General features: G+C 35.8%; 1 protein-coding gene across 2 annotated transcripts; it reads left to right on the forward strand.

Moving 5' to 3' along the window:
• The first annotated feature begins 3,478 nt into the window (after positions 1-3,478).
• On the forward strand, positions 3,479-10,706 carry LOC127239296 (uncharacterized). Of its 2 annotated transcripts, XM_051257382.1 has the most exons (9): positions 3,479-3,936; positions 4,027-4,091; positions 4,586-4,700; positions 5,172-5,295; positions 5,621-5,701; positions 7,156-7,494; positions 7,584-7,750; positions 7,881-8,710; positions 9,003-10,706. In XM_051257382.1, the coding sequence occupies exons 1-9, from the start codon at positions 3,599-3,601 to the stop codon at positions 10,454-10,456; spliced, it is 3,513 nt and encodes a 1,170-aa protein (XP_051113339.1). In that variant the 5' UTR covers positions 3,479-3,598; the 3' UTR covers positions 10,457-10,706. The 2 variants fall into 2 exon arrangements, with proteins under 2 accessions (XP_051113339.1, XP_051113340.1); XM_051257383.1 differs by lacking the exons at positions 3,479-3,936; positions 4,027-4,091; positions 4,586-4,700 and adding an exon at positions 4,806-5,006.
• Positions 10,707-15,790: the final 5,084 nt, after the last annotated feature.

The following is a 15,790-nucleotide window of genomic DNA, read 5'->3' on the forward strand; positions in this document are numbered from 1 at the left end:
TTCTTTCCTATTTTATTTAATTATATTTTACTTACTCACAAAAATATATAGTTTTAAAATAATAATCAGTGTCAAATAAATGTTAAATCTCTTATATGAATTTTTGTTTTTCTAATGAAAAATTGTATTATTATTTATCTATTTTTAAAATATAGATATAAATATTTATAATATATAGCTATTGATGTTACTGCCGTTGGCTATTTTGTAATGCTTTTAGTTTATGAAATAAAAAAATAAAATTATCGAAAACTAAACTTATGTTCTTTTATATATGTATAAATATATTTTATTATTTTTTAAATTTAAAAAATTAATTTCTCCTTAAAGTCTAGTTCCACAACTGTTTATTTTCATTAAAATATGTAATTTAGTTAGTATGGTAATTTTTTTTTTATTTGTTTTGTTTTGTTATGAAGTGTTTTTTTGTTTTATAATTAAAATGGTTAATATGGTATCTATATTTGGATATATTATGTTTTATTTGGAATGAAATTTTAAAAAAATTAATTTAATAGTTAATGTTAAATGAAAATTTTTTTATTTTTATTTTGGCATATGGACAAAATTCTCACCCACTTGCGCCAATTGTCAATACAATCCAGTGCGCACTTTCGGATAGCGACTACGGGTTCCCACGTCATAAAAAAATAAAAATAAAAATGACATTTGTCTTTTTGTTTGATTGATAGCATCTGCAATAAGTAGTCGCACAAGTATTTTGTCGCTGTATATTTGAGAGAATTATTTTAGAAAAAATATTCATTAGAGTTCTCATTTATGTCCCACTCACTCTCCAAGTTTAAAGTGGTGTTTACCATTCAAACTTGCGGAAAAATTCGCAGTTTATAGATATCCAATCAGAGTTGACAATCAGCCATTAAGTTGCATTATTGTTGGTATTTTTGGCCCAACTCATTACTAATCCCAACCCACAATCCAAAATCCTTTAACCCAATCTGATTCTAAGGACCCGACCCGACCTACGTCTTGTAACTCCCCTTTCATTTCTCATTCGGTAAAGTGTGCATCGCGGCTGATTTTTGGTTTTCTCTCTAGTTCATCTTCTTCGTCGTTCTTCTCGGTAAGTTTGGAGGTTTCCTTTTTCACCGAAATTGCAATCGTTCTAGTTTGATTCTTTCGGTAAGTTGTTCATTTGGGTGTTATTCGTGAGATTCGTCGGAAAATCGGTTGATTAGAGTTAGGGGTTCTAAAGTCGAGTCCGTAGGTTTGGGGTTTTGTTTGGAGGCGGTTGGGTTAATCCCTAAGTGTGAGTCATTAAGTTGTAGATTGAGCCTTCAAAATAGTTTCCTCAATCGTCATTTTTTGAGTTGCTTGGGAATCGCCGGAGAAAGAAGAGAATTGCCGGAGGAAGTTGCTGGAGTTCGTTGGAAGTCTCCGCCGGAGGAGGGAGACGCTACTTTCCGGTGCCTTGCTACTGCCTCGCAGTCCCCCTTGAGTTTGTCCGCCAGAAGAAGCTCGAACAGGGAGTGTTCAATTTAATCATAAGCACTCTGTTTTTAGGCTTGATGTTGTTTTTTAGTTTTTGTTACATTTTTTTTAATTTTTTTATTTTTCACTTAGTTGTTGATTTTTGTTGTTTGACATATTAGTATAAAAATACAACAATTACTCTGCACTGTGCAATCATTGTTTGGCTCGATTTAAAAGTGAAACTGATTGGTTAGAGACAACTTATGCATAGCTAAGGGTAGGGATTTATTTTTTAAAAAAATTATGGAAAAATTTTGCATGTGCAAAACTGTAGTAAATTAATTATTTGATTTTTTTAATAATATAATTTAATAAAATATATAAGTTATTTTGTAAAATAAATTTTTATATAGTATAAATAAATAAAAAATATAAAAATATATTTATAATTAACACAAATTAATATAGAAAATTATATAATTATAATTTTATACATTTAATGTAATACATATTTATATCATTATATTTATTACAATACAGGTCGAAATCCTCAAAACACGACGAGATCATCAACCTCCATTTTTACCAACTCCATTCAGCCCGTGTAATACAATGTGTATATATATTGCATATATATATATATATTCATATTAATTATACATACATATATTATAATATAGGAAGGGATTGGGTGTTTGATAGTGTAGGGCTTGGTGGGATGGGTAAAAATTGGAGGTTCTTTGGAGGATGTGATCATCAATCTCATGTATTATGCTCTCTTCGCACCCCTCACCAAAAGTGATATATATATATACACACTATTTATAAAAATATACATATATTATTTATATATCATATACATATTATGTATATACGTCGGGAGCGGGGAAGCAAGGGGTTTGTCGGGGGCGAGGATCCCACCCTCCAAAGGAACCTACAAGTCTAAAAAAAAATTACAAATATTTAAATTTATTGTAACATTTAAATTTAAATTCAAATACAATTTCTACAAACTATTTTTGGTATGTTTCTGTCCTACCTATCTGACCCGAATCGACCTAAACTCTACCCGTTTCCAATTTAACCGATAAAATTGACTCAAATCGTTCTAACTCATTCCTCCACTTCTCTCTCAATCGGTTCCGAAGTCGACGGGTGAGTTCTGCTCTTCTTTGACCTAAATTCAAACATGATTGTTTCTACTCGTCGCCTCTGCATCAGGTAAGTTTGACTTCCTCTAAATTGAAGTAGTTTATCCAATATTTTCACATCTATAAATATAGGGTTGCTAGGTGTGTTGGTTGGGGTGTAAAAAATAGAGAGAAACTTTATATACTTTGATGATACTGTTCGGGGCTTCTTGCCACAATTTTTTTCTTGGGGTGTGAAAAATAGAGAGAAACTTGTGATTGGTATTTTTTTTTTTGATGACGTAGGAACCCGCAGCTGCTACCCGAAAGTGCGCACTGGAAAATCTTCGGCCGAACCTAATACTCTATAAATTAGGTCCGATAGACAAGTCACACTAGGTGAACCATGTGTAGCAGGTGACCTGAGGCGTCAGACACTTTGATGATACTGTTGGTGGGTTCTTGCCACGATGACTTTGCATACCGATCATGTGTGAAGTCGGCAACATTGGACGACTTGGGGTGGTGAAGGGAGTGGCTGTGAATCTGAGCCAATTTAATCATTATTATTTACTTTCTAATTTTGCTTAATATATATCGTTATCCATCGGCTTATCAAATTTTTTGTGTGAACTTTCTTGTGTTTACAGGTTACTCCAAATCCAATTCGAACTAGAGAAACTCAACAACTTCCTCGACACTCATCTAATAAAAAATATTTGAATTTAAGTTTAAAATTTTTACTTGTGATTTAATTTAAATATTATAATATTAAAAAAAATATTCTTATTAATTAAAAACATTCTGATTTATCAAACAAAGACCTTAAAAATATTCAAATAATTATTTAAATTTAAAAATTTAATATTAAAAACCTCAAATCTAAAATACTAATCCCAAGCAGAAAAACAGGCTTGAATGAAAGAAATGGATCCTTTGCTACTTACTGCACTAACCAGTTGACCCAAACACGCAGGCAGCCCAGCTACCATCGTAAATCCATCTTCTATCATCACTTTCCGATTCCGATTCCGATGGAAGACTTCCCGGAGGACCTCCGCACGCCGCCCGTCGCTTTAGCCTGTGTCGTCGGCTGTCCGGAGGTGCACTCCCTCATTACCCCCTACCTCCACTCGCAGCAGCCCCCAATCAACACCCTCGCCCTCCCCGATTTCTCTAAGATCTCCCTCATCCCCCCTAAGAAACCTCCTCCAGAGAACCCCCAACCCCCGCCCGGCATCATCCGGAAAGATTGGATTTCCAAGCACCGCACCAGGATCCCCGCTGTTGTTGCCGCCCTATTTAGCTCCACCGATGTCTCCGGCGATCCCGCTCAGTGGCTCCAGGTCTGCAACGATCTCGAAAATCTCAAGTACGCTGCTACTCCCGCACGCTGCTCCTTTTATCCCCCAATTTGAATCTCCTTTTCTCTCAGACTTAAACTGATTTAAGTTATTGGCAGGGCAACGATACGTGGTAGGAACATTAAATTGGTGGTGGTGGTGGTTACTTTATCAGCTCACAAAGGTCTGCAATAATTCACATCTCCTCTCTTACCGTACTTCGCATATGATTTGTCATCAATTATGTGTTTGTTTATGTTCATCAGCAGACTCATTTTCATATCTTTGTGATTATTGTAAATCTCTGGCATTGCTAGAAATATGTAGTACATGAGTAGAATTTATCTCTACTAGTTGTAGTTTATACAAACCATCATAATACCCACAAGAATGGTGTAAGTTTCCAGTTTTTTTTTTCCTACTAATTCATACACCTGAAACAGAACCTATTATCACACTTCTTTTTGATAGTTATGTTTTTCTCTGGGTTAATTTTATTGAACGCATAGCATATTCTACCTGTATTTAACTATATACAGGTTCTACTTCCGAGATTTGTTAGTTTGATGTATGGATTCAAGATTATAAACTTGCTTCTCTGATCTTTACATTATTGTATGCTGTTCTTTGTTTTTAAATTATCAATGGTGGTGTTTACATTGAGAACTTATCTTGTAGATGACACAAGTGAAGACCGCATGATTGCCTTGAGGAAACGTGCAGAAGTGGAGTCAAAGAACCTGATTGTTTTTATACAAGATGATCAGTTGGAGCTTAAACAATCTTTAACTAGGCATGGAATTCTAATTCTTTTCTTATTCCATTTTCTCCAATATACATTTTTCTCTGCCATTCTAATTTTCTATTTTTTTATCATTATTTTTAGTAGTTAACTATGTTTCAAAGAAAATCAAATGCCAATTTTTATGATGAAATCTGCCTTATACCTCCTGGACACAGATTAGGGGTTTGGCACTCTTCTGTTTGTTAATTATTAGACGTTGTTCCAAATGGTCAAATACATGTTTTTTAGTGAAATCTTCTTTAGACATTCTGAATGCAGAAGATCAGGGAATTAGCACTTGCCTCCTTTAAATAGGTAAAATTTCTTCGCGAAAAAATACAATACATGTTTGGTAATTAAATCCTTATTTGAACCTCCTGAATGCACATATTAGAGGATTCACAACCAGATCCAAGTTCATGTTTCTTTGCCAAATAATCTTTTGACATGCCTCAAATCTAATGATCTAAACCAATGCAGGCTCTGGACTGCATTTTCAGATCTTGCAAACATATATTACCGAGATGAAGGGAGAAGAATAAAAACACGCCTTGAAAAGAAAAGCTTTAGCTCAATGGAATTGAATGTTCGCTACTGTTTCAAAGTAAGGGTCTACTGTCATTTTGATTCAAGTGGCTTCTATTGTTTTCAAAACTGTTTGTATTTTCTTTAGGAAATAATATCAATTTCTGTGAGTCTATCCAGTGCAATTGAATTACAGACATGAAGAAAAATCTATTTTGTTGACCATGAGTGCTTTTTGAGGAATTAACCTTTTAATGTATACCTTACACATCCTAAGTACATTGAAAGAGGACATGCATCAAATATTCCCCTTGCCCTGTATCTGTTCAATATATGCTACACAATTTCTCTTTTCTTTTCTTATGTTATGTTATTTATTTATTTTAAACCTCATCAACTTCTAGGTTGCCGTATATGCAGAATTTCGAGCAGACTGGCTTGAAGCTCTAAAGTTCTATGAGGATGCGTATCATGCACTTCGAGAGGTACTTCTTCTATCATATCAGCAACTTAAGCTTAATTTCTGTTGCTGACATTTTAGATTCCATTAAGGGCCTCACTATTCAAGAAGTTTGTCAGTCTCCTCTAATTAGTTTGCTTAGCAACTTCAAAGCTTTTTGAAGTTAAGACAAAGTTCCAGTACATCTGAACAGAATTTTCTCACTGGTCTTCTATTGGCAAATACATCACTTGAACAAATAAGGAAATCTATTGCATGTTCATTGCAGAAATTAATTGGTGCCCTAATTCAATAACAACAATACCTTTGAAAGTGCCAGGTGTTTCAAATGAGAAAGGCCTCAGAACCTAAAATCTCAAATTTCTGAAACACTGAGATCACACACATAATGCTGAATAAGCCACTATACAAATTAGGAAAGATCGGAAAACATTTGAGATTTAATCATTGGCGTTTCATACCTTTTTTGTTCCTTATCAAGGAATTTTAAGTTTACATATCCTCTTTACTGCAAACAACGTGCACACATCATGCTTGGGCGTTATCTATATATATATATATATATATAAATATAAAGGGTAGAAGAGGGAACCGAGAAAAAAAAGAATAAGTAGCAGAAACACCTTTTTCTATAACATCAACTCTTTGATGGATTGATAACTTACAAATGGAATGAACACCCTAATATATACGCATATCTAAAAGAGGGAATCTAATAGATATTTATATGCATATCTATATACTCACCACTACTAACTATAACAATAAGTAGTACCTGTTACGTGTTACTTGGATTGTGGGGATCACGAAATAATCTAGAACACTAGAGGTACTAGAGTGTGTTTGGCTTATGTACGCGACCATTATCTTCTATATTAAGGCTATCCATTCTAATGGACTAACAGAGCTTCATAAGTATTTTGAATAGTAAAATTTTAAATTGAAATATTGATGTGATGTTTTGTCTATAAATTAATTTGTAGTGTAATATAAAAATAAAAATAAGTATTGATTTGATGTTTTTTGTGGCAAATTCTTATGAAAAAGGATCAGAGAAAAACAGAGTATTGGAACGGGATGGTTTCATTCCTTTGAAAACTGAATACAAAGCAATGTTATATACACTTCCCATTATAATATTAGGTAATATGTCCAAAGTGGCCACAATATTCTATTTATCTAGAACCTCCTGTGACGAACTCTAAATCCCTCTAACAAACTCCAGCCTTGTGGTCCACACTTCCTTCTAGAAGCAGGGGAGGTTTGGCTTGGGTTTCTTGTGATCAACACTCACTTCACAGCTTTTCCTTTCCTCATGTGCAGCTTCTTCTTCCATGTATTCTCCCATCTTGGTCATGAATCTATGCTCATGTTGATGTGCTATATTTTGACGGAAATTGAAGTCATTGATCTTTTTCTTTTTCTTTTTAAATTGTAAATATCACTTATTGTTTCATTTGCATCACCTATTGCATGCAGATGGTTGGGGCATCGACTAGAATGCCTCCCATTCAGAGACTGGTTGAGATCAAGACAATTGCTGAACAATTACATTTAAAAATGTCAACATTATCACTTCACGGTGGTAAGGTTGTAGAAGCAATTGCATGGTTCCGCCAGCACACAGCTAATTATAGAAAACTTGTTGGGGTTCCAGATGTTAGTTTTCTTCACTGGGAATGGTTAAGTCGACAATATTTGGTATTTGCTCAATTGTTGGAGACAAGCTCCACCAACACTACGCAGGTTCCTAGTAATACATCAATCACAGCAGACAAACCAACTGAATGGGAATTTCATCCTGCTTACTATTATCAGGTTGTCCCTTTCATTCTGAATTCTTACCAATATACATATTTATTGATCAATTCTTATTTCCAATCTTTCTTTGACATATCTTGTAACAGTTGGCTGCTAGCTACTTAAAGGAAAAAAATGCATGTTTGGAATTTTCTTTAACCATGTCAGAAGATCTTGGTTCAAGTGATGGGATAGCAGAATCTGTTTCTGCTTCTACTTATCTTGGTCAGTTTTGTAGGCTGCTCGAGCGTGATGACAATTATATCATGCAACCGTGAGTTACAAGCTCAATAATATATCTTCCTTTCCTTGCTATCCCACATATATGAAATTTTTAGGATCTCCTCTGGTAGGCAATTTGTATTGAAGTATTGAAAGCTTCTGCTGAATGATTTTGTATGCAGGTTGACAGATGATGAATTTGTCCGTTATATCCTTGCTGAAGGGAAGAGATTCCAGGATTCTTTTGAAATTATTGCTCTCCTGAAGAAATCTTTTGAAGCTTACACTAACTTAAAGGCTGAGAGGACAGCGGCTTATTGTGGATTTCAGATGGCTGGAGAATATTTTGCAGTAAATGAATTCAGTAATGCGAAGCAAATATTTGACAATGTTGCCAGTCTTTATAGACGGGAAGGGTGGGTATTGTCATTGTGGGAAGTGTTGGGCTACTTGCGGGAGTGCTCAAGGGCAATTAGTTCAGCTAAAGACTTCATAGAATATTCTCTTGAAATGGCTGCATTACCAATTACAATTGGTGATGAGGCCTTGTCAAAAAATTGTGGTCCAGCAGGGCCAGCAACTCTCTTACAAAGAACAAAGATACAGAAGGAAGCCTTTGAGGTTGCAAGGGGAGATTCAAAGGATAACTCGAACGAACAGTTCAGTGATCTCAAAGTAAACAGTGATTATCCTCTGTATCTTGAGATAGATCTTGTCAGTCCCTTAAGGGCAGTACTTCTTACTTTGGTTGCTTTTCACCAACCAATGGTTAAGCCTGGTGCACCAGCTCTCATAACCATAGCACTTAGATCCCAACTGCCTACAAATGTGGAGATTGATCAATTGGAGGTGCAGTTTAACCAATCAGAGTGCAATTTTATCATTGGAAATGGTGAGAAGCCACATGTTGCTGCAGCCTACAATATACAACCTGGTCGCAGAGTTGAGACTGCTCCAGCTCTGGTGCTTGCCACTAATAAATGGCTGCGATTGACATATGAAATAAGATCTGGTAAGTTGGTCACATAACTTGTTAGCTATTGTCTATCGTAATATTCCCATGAAACAATAAAAAATAAAAAATCTTTGATTTCAACTTGGAAAATAATGGTTTATTACGGTAACTCATTTTTTACTGTGAACTCCAATTGAAACTTATATAGCAAAAGTCAAGATTCCTATGAAGAAAATTCTGGCAATGTGTAGTAGATCTTATATGTAAGCTTCTATATCATGCTCTAGCATTCTTCTTGGTAATCTGTAGCCTTTTCTGCAAAAATGTGATTATATCCTGAATAATGCAGATCAAAGTGGGAAGCTTGAATGCATATATGTAATCTCAAGAATAGGACCACACTTCACAATATGTTGCAGAGCTGAAAGTCCTGCTTCAATGAATGATCTACCACTTTGGAAATTTGAAAATGTGGTGGAAACTATTCCCACCAAGGATCCTAGTCTGGCATTTTCTGGGCAGAAGGCCATACAGGTTGAAGAACCTGATCCACAGGTAGATCTAATCTTAGGTTCTAGTGGCCCTGCATTGGTTGGAGAAAGCTTTATTTTACCCGTCACTATTGCCTCCAAAGGGCATGCAGTACATTCTGGTGAGTTAAAGATTAATTTAGTGGATACTAGAGGTGGTGGCCTGCTTAGTCCGAGGGAGGAGGAACCATTCTCAGCTGACAATCTCCATGTTGAGCTTGTTGAGATATCTTGTCCAGTACCTGAAAATCCATCTGAAGCTTCTTCTGACAACATTCAGAAAATTCAGCCGTCTTTTGGATTGATCTCTGTTCCATCTCTGGAGGTGGGTGACTCATGGTCTTGCAATCTCAAAATTAAGTGGAATCGCCCTAAACCTATAATGCTTTATATCTCATTGGGCTACTATCCTGAGAAGGGGGAGTCTAGTTTGCAAAAAGTGCATGTACACCAAAGCCTTCAGATTGAAGGAAAAACTGCTATTACTATCAATCATCGATTCATGCTTCCGTTTCGGCGGGATCCACTCTTGCCATCCAAAATTAACTCGGTTTCTGAAGCAGATCAGCTGCCATCACTAGCTTTGAATGAGTTAAGTGTGCTGGTAGTCAGTGCTAAGAATTGTTCGGAAGTTCCACTACGGCTCCTGTCTATGTCTATTGAGAAGGAGAATGACGATGCATGCGACATACACCCTCAGCATGAGGCGTTGAGCGAAACTGCTGTTCATGTGCCAGGAGAAGAGTTTAAGAAGGTTTTTACAGTCATCCCCAGGTTAAGTTGCGGTAAACTCAAGATTGGCACGGTTATTCTGAGATGGCAGAGGGATTCAAGATCAAAGGAGGAGAAGTTTGTCTCATCTGGCACTGTTACTGCAGCCGAAATTACGAAATACAGACTTCCGGATGTAACCGTTGAGCTACCTCTTCTGGTTGTAAGTTTGGAATGCCCTCCGCATGCTGTTCTTGGAAATCCCTTCACGTTTCAGGTGAAAATCAACAACCAGACAGAGCTGCTTCAGGAGATCAAATTCTCATTAGCTGATTCACAGAGCTTTGTGTCGTCTGGGCCAAACAGTGATACGACCTTTGTCCTGCCCCGGTCGGAACATGTGCTGAGTTACATGCTGGTACCCCTGGGATTAGGTTCTCTGCAGCTTCCTAGAGTCTCCGTGACATCAGTGAGATACTCTGCGGGTTTACAAGCCTCTAATGCTTCGTCCATTGTGTTTGTATATCCCTCCAAGCCTCGGTCAGCAAGTTGTATAGCTTGAGGGATATGAATGAAATTTACTCGACAGCCACAGCAGCAGTAGTAGTTTTGCTACTTATTTTTGTTTTATTTTGTTTTCGGTTTGGGGGGTTTTTCTGGTGAAAATACTTGTTCAGAGTGAGGTAAAATCTACATTTACTGCAGCATTGATATGATATATGTCTTAAGAGAATTTAGAGTTATTGTATTCTCCTTCAGAAAGGATCTTGACAAAGTGGTTCGATTTTAATGATTAATCTCACTTCTTAGTATTCTTTGTGATGTTGATAGCTGGATTTCCTCCAGATTGGAAACTCAACTCCATGGCTGACTGGTTAGCTTTTGTTGTATCGTTATTTAAGCATTGGTTTATTATTTCTTGGCAGTTTATGACAGGGATAGGAACGGATCCCGGGTTCTGACGATGTTGAGCATAGATGGAGAGTGCAGTGTAAGAAATCATCATCGGCATTTTCTGGTAATTCTTCTCCTGTTTGTTTTGGTTACCTATGCCTGTTTGTGGTTATGGTTGGGGCAAAAGAGAAATTGATTTAGGTTGTAGTATTTATGCATCCTTTCTGCCATTTTTATTCAACTAATTGTGTAGCATAAGGTTGATTCCCTCTCTGTGTCTTAACCTGCTTTCCATTCCTCCTGCTTTGGTGATGGGAATCAGAATAATGGAAATATATATATATATATATATGTGCATAGAGGAGTACAATTCTGATCCCGCTTGGTAATTTCACCAGTTGTTTTGTGAAATAAATTTCGGCACTATTTAGACACGGGTTTGTTTCTTTGGGTTTGGTTTAAAAAGATTTGGTTTAGATTTTCTATTTAAATAATATTTTATGAAAAGTTTTATTTGATAAAAAATTGTATATGTTATATAATAATAATATAATATATAAATTGGTAAGTATATAATATATGTGTATGTATGTGTTTTGCATATGTATGTGTGCTCTAAGTATATATTATATATAAGTATATAATATATGTGTATGTATGTGGTTGCATATGTATCTGTGCTCTAAGTATATATTATATATATATAAATGTGCATATAAGGCACTATCTATATATTAATATATATATATATATATGATACGTAGTAGTAGTGTAATTAATAAGAAGCGAGAGAGAAAGTTGTAAATGTGGACCAAATTGATATCTATTTTCAAGGACACCAAGTTATACATATATATAGATTCTTTTAGCCAATTACAAACATCCACACCTAGTATACGTATATGCCAACAAAATGCTACGTATTCAATTGTTGTACAACACTTCCCCTTGGATGTTTTATACAAAGAACGTGCCTCGTTAAAACCTTACTATGAAAAAACCCTGTGGGAAAAAATCATAGTGAAGGAAAAAGAGTACATCATTCTTGTATTAATGCGCTCTCCCTGTTTTGGACTTTATTTGATGTCTTTTATCCGACGCATTCCAATTTCTTGCACCAGTTTGTTGAATGTTGCAGTCGGTAGCGCCTTCGTAAATAAATCTGCAAAATTTTCAGACGATCGAATTTGTTGCACATTAATTTCACCATTTTTCTGAAGATCGTGAGTGAAAAAGAATTTCGGAGATATGTGCTTTGTCCGATCGCCTTTAATATATCCTCCCTTTAATTGAGCTATACAAGCTGCATTATCTTCAAATAATATTGTAGGAGGTAATATATCATCGGTAATCAAGCCACAATTCTTCTGAATATGGTGAGTCATGGACCTCAACCAAACGCATTCACGACTGGCTTCGTGAATCGCTAAAACCTCAGCATGGTTTGAAGAAGTAGCTGTTATCGTCTGTTTAGCAGATCTCCAAGAGATTGCGGTTCCACCACAAGTAAACAAATAGCCAGTTTGAGATTTTGCTTTGTGTGGATCAGAAAGATAACCAGCATCAGCATAACCAATTAATTCATTTCGAGATTCACTCGAATAAAATAAACTGAGGTCATGAGTCCCCTGGAGGTAACGAAAAATGTGCTTGATACCATTCCAATGGCGCTTTGTTGGGGATGCGCTAAACCTGGCCAGTAGATTTACTGAAAAAGATATATCTGGCCTGGTACAATTTGCGAGGTACATTAATGCGCCAATAGCGCTGAGATATGGTACCTCGGGGCCAAGTATTTCTTCATTTTCTTCTCTTGGCCTAAATGGATCTTTACTGGGGTCAAGAGATCTGACCACCATTGGTGTACTCAGAGAGTGAGATTTATCCATGTAAAATTGTTTTAATACCTTTTGGGTATATGTGGATTGATGGATAAATATCTCATTATTAACATGATCCACTTGTAATCCCAGACAATATTTTGTCTTTCCAAAATCTTTGATCTCAAATTCTTTCTTTAGATATTCAACTGCAATTTGAATCTCTTCCGGAGTTCCAATTAAATTGAGATCATCAACATATATAGCAATAATGACAAAATTTGATCCATTTTTCTTTATAAAGACGCATGGGCATATTGGATCATTAGTATAACCTTCTTTTATTAAACATTCGCTCAGACGGTTATACCACATTCGCCCTGATTGTTTAAGTCCATACAATGACTTTTTCAATTTGATGGAATATGATTCCCTTGGGTTTAATTTGTATGCTTCAGGCATATTGAATCCCTCAGGAACTTTCATATAAATATTAGTATCCAAGGAGCCATAAAGATATGTAGTAACTACGTCCAAAAGGCGCATATCGAGTTTTTCTCGCACTGCTAGGCTCACAAGGTATCTAAATGTTATTCCATCAACAACTGGAGAGTACGTTTCATCAAAATCTACTCCAGGTATTTGTGAGAATCCCTGAGCTACAAGACGGGCTTTATATCTCACAATTTCATTATGCTCATTTCTTTTTCGTACAAACACCCATTTGTATCCAACTGGTTTTATACCATCTGGTGTTTGAACAATTGGTCTGAAACCTCTCTTTTGTTTAATGAATCAAGCTCTGATTGAATTGCATGCTCCCATTTTGGCCAGTCATTTCTTTGCCGACATTCATGAACCGATTTTAGCTCTGGATCCTCGTTTTCTTCCATTATATCAAGTGCTAAATTGTATGCGAAGGCATTATCAATAATTGCCTCTTTACGGTTCCAACATTTTCTTGAAGTAACATAGTTAATTGAGTTTTCAATAATCTCATCATGTTCTTCAAGATCGTGCTCTTCTTGAGCAATTATTTCAGGGTTGACTTCCTCGTTAGATTGAGGTTTATCAATGTCATTCTTGATATTTTCATGATTTTTATCATTAATTCCTCTTTTTTTTCGAGGATGTTTGTCTTTGGAACCGAGTGGTCTACCATGCTTTAAGCGTGTCGCTAATTCATTAGCACTTCCAATTTGTCCGTCAGGGACAATTATTTTAGCCGGAGCATTAGCAGCTTGGATATATGATCGAGTGACTTTGCTCGAGTCATTGAATGCATCCGGTAACTGATTTGCAATGTTTTGCAAATGTATGATGCGTTGAATTTCTAGTTCACACTGCTTTGTACGAGGATTACAAAAATTCAATGGGATTTTCCAATTAATATCCCTTTTCGGCTCGTTTTTGTCTCCCCCTAATGTCGGAAAATATGATTCGTCAAAATGACAATCTGCAAATCTTGCAGTGAATAAATCGCCCGTCATAGGTTCAAGATATTTTATAATTGACGGCGATTCATATCCGACATAAATGCCCAATCTACGTTGAGGACCCATTTTTGTACGTTTTGGGGGGTGGAATAGGAACATAAACAACACACCAAAAAATACGTAGATGAGATATATTTGGTTCGTGACCAAATACTAACTGCATCGGGGAGTAGCTATGATAGCTTGTCGGCCTCATTTTTATAAGTGTTCCTGCATGTAAGATTGCATGCCTCCAAGCTGAAACGTGCAACATAGACCTCATCAGTAATGGTCTAGAAATCAATTGCAATCTTTTAATAAGTGATTCTGCCAGACCATTTTGTGTATGAACATGAGCAACTGGGTGCTCTACATTAATTCCAATTGACATGCAATAATCATCAAATGCATTCGATGTATATTCACCAGCATTATCCAGACGTATAGTCTTAATTGGATTATCGGGGAATTGTGCCCGTAATTTAATAATTTGGGCAAGCAATCTCGCAAATGCCATATTGCGAGTAGATAATAAACAAACATGAGACCATCTCGTAGATGCATCAATAAGCACCATAAAATATTTAAATGGCCCACACGGTGGGTCTATTGGTCCACATATATCCCCGTGTATTCTTTCCAAAAATGTAGGTGATTCAATACCTACTTTAGATGGCGATGGCCTGGTTATCAATTTTCCCTGAGTGCAGACAACACATGTTAACTCATTTGAGTTTAACATTTTTTGATCTTTTAATGAATGGCCACGCGAATTCTCAATTATTCGCCTCATCATTATACTGCCAGGATGCCCAAGGCGATCATGCCATATTTGAAAATCGGTAGTCCTTTGATCTACCGTGAGGTGTGTTTCAACAACACCTAATCTGGTATAATATAAGCCAGTAGAGAGTGATGGTAATCTCTCAATGATGCATTTCCTTTTATCAATGATATTGGCGATCAATAAAAATTCACCATCGGTATCACTCATAGTTTCAATGTGATAACTATTTTTCCGAATGTCATGAAAGCTCAGTAGATTTCTTCGAGCTTTAGTGGCCAACAGTGCATACTGTATCACAATTTTCGTCCCCGCGGGGAGAAATATAATGGCTTCTCCAAAGCCTTCAATTAATTTCGCACTGCCACTTATTGTATTGGCATTCATTCTTTCCCTTTTCAAACGGAAGAAATATTTTTCATGTTTCAATATAGTATTTATCGTTGCACTGTCAATGAAACACATATTTGCATCATTTTGATTGGCATCCATTTAACCAAAAATAAAATAGGCAAGAGCCTCGTGCTGATAACATATTATATAATAATAATATAATATATAAGTTGGTAAATATATAATATATGTGTATGTATGTGTGTTGTATATGTATGTGTGCTCTAAGTATATATTATATATATATAAATGTGCATATAAGGCACTATCTATATATTAATATATATATATATGATATGTAGTAGTAGTGTAATTAATAAGAAGCGACAGAGAAAGTTGTAAATGTGGACCAAATTGATATCTATTTTCAAGGACACCAAGCTATACATATATATAGATTCTTTTAGCCAGTTACAAACATCCACACCTAGTATACGTATATGCCAACAAAACGCTACGTATTCAATTGTTGTACAACAGTATATATATTTTTTTCTTTTTGGAAAACACATAGTCCAAATTGTTAGAAG

This window comes from Andrographis paniculata, unplaced genomic scaffold, assembly GCF_009805555.1.
Source record: "Andrographis paniculata isolate CXL003 unplaced genomic scaffold, ASM980555v1 Contig77END, whole genome shotgun sequence".
Taxonomy (NCBI): domain Eukaryota; kingdom Viridiplantae; phylum Streptophyta; class Magnoliopsida; order Lamiales; family Acanthaceae; genus Andrographis; species Andrographis paniculata.

What these genes read in the sequence shown, in the direction of transcription:
- LOC127239296 (XM_051257382.1), top strand. Translation starts at nt 3,599, where the DNA reads ATGGAAGACTTCCCGGAGGACCTCCGCACGCCGCCCGTCGCTTTAGCC. An exon ending in TACTTTATCAGCTCACAAAG is followed by an intron (nt 4,092 to 4,585) that starts GTCTGCAATAAT and finishes CTTATCTTGTAG; the next exon opens with ATGACACAAGTGAAGACCGC. An exon ending in ATGTTCGCTACTGTTTCAAA is followed by an intron (nt 5,296 to 5,620) that starts GTAAGGGTCTAC and finishes ATCAACTTCTAG; the next exon opens with GTTGCCGTATATGCAGAATT.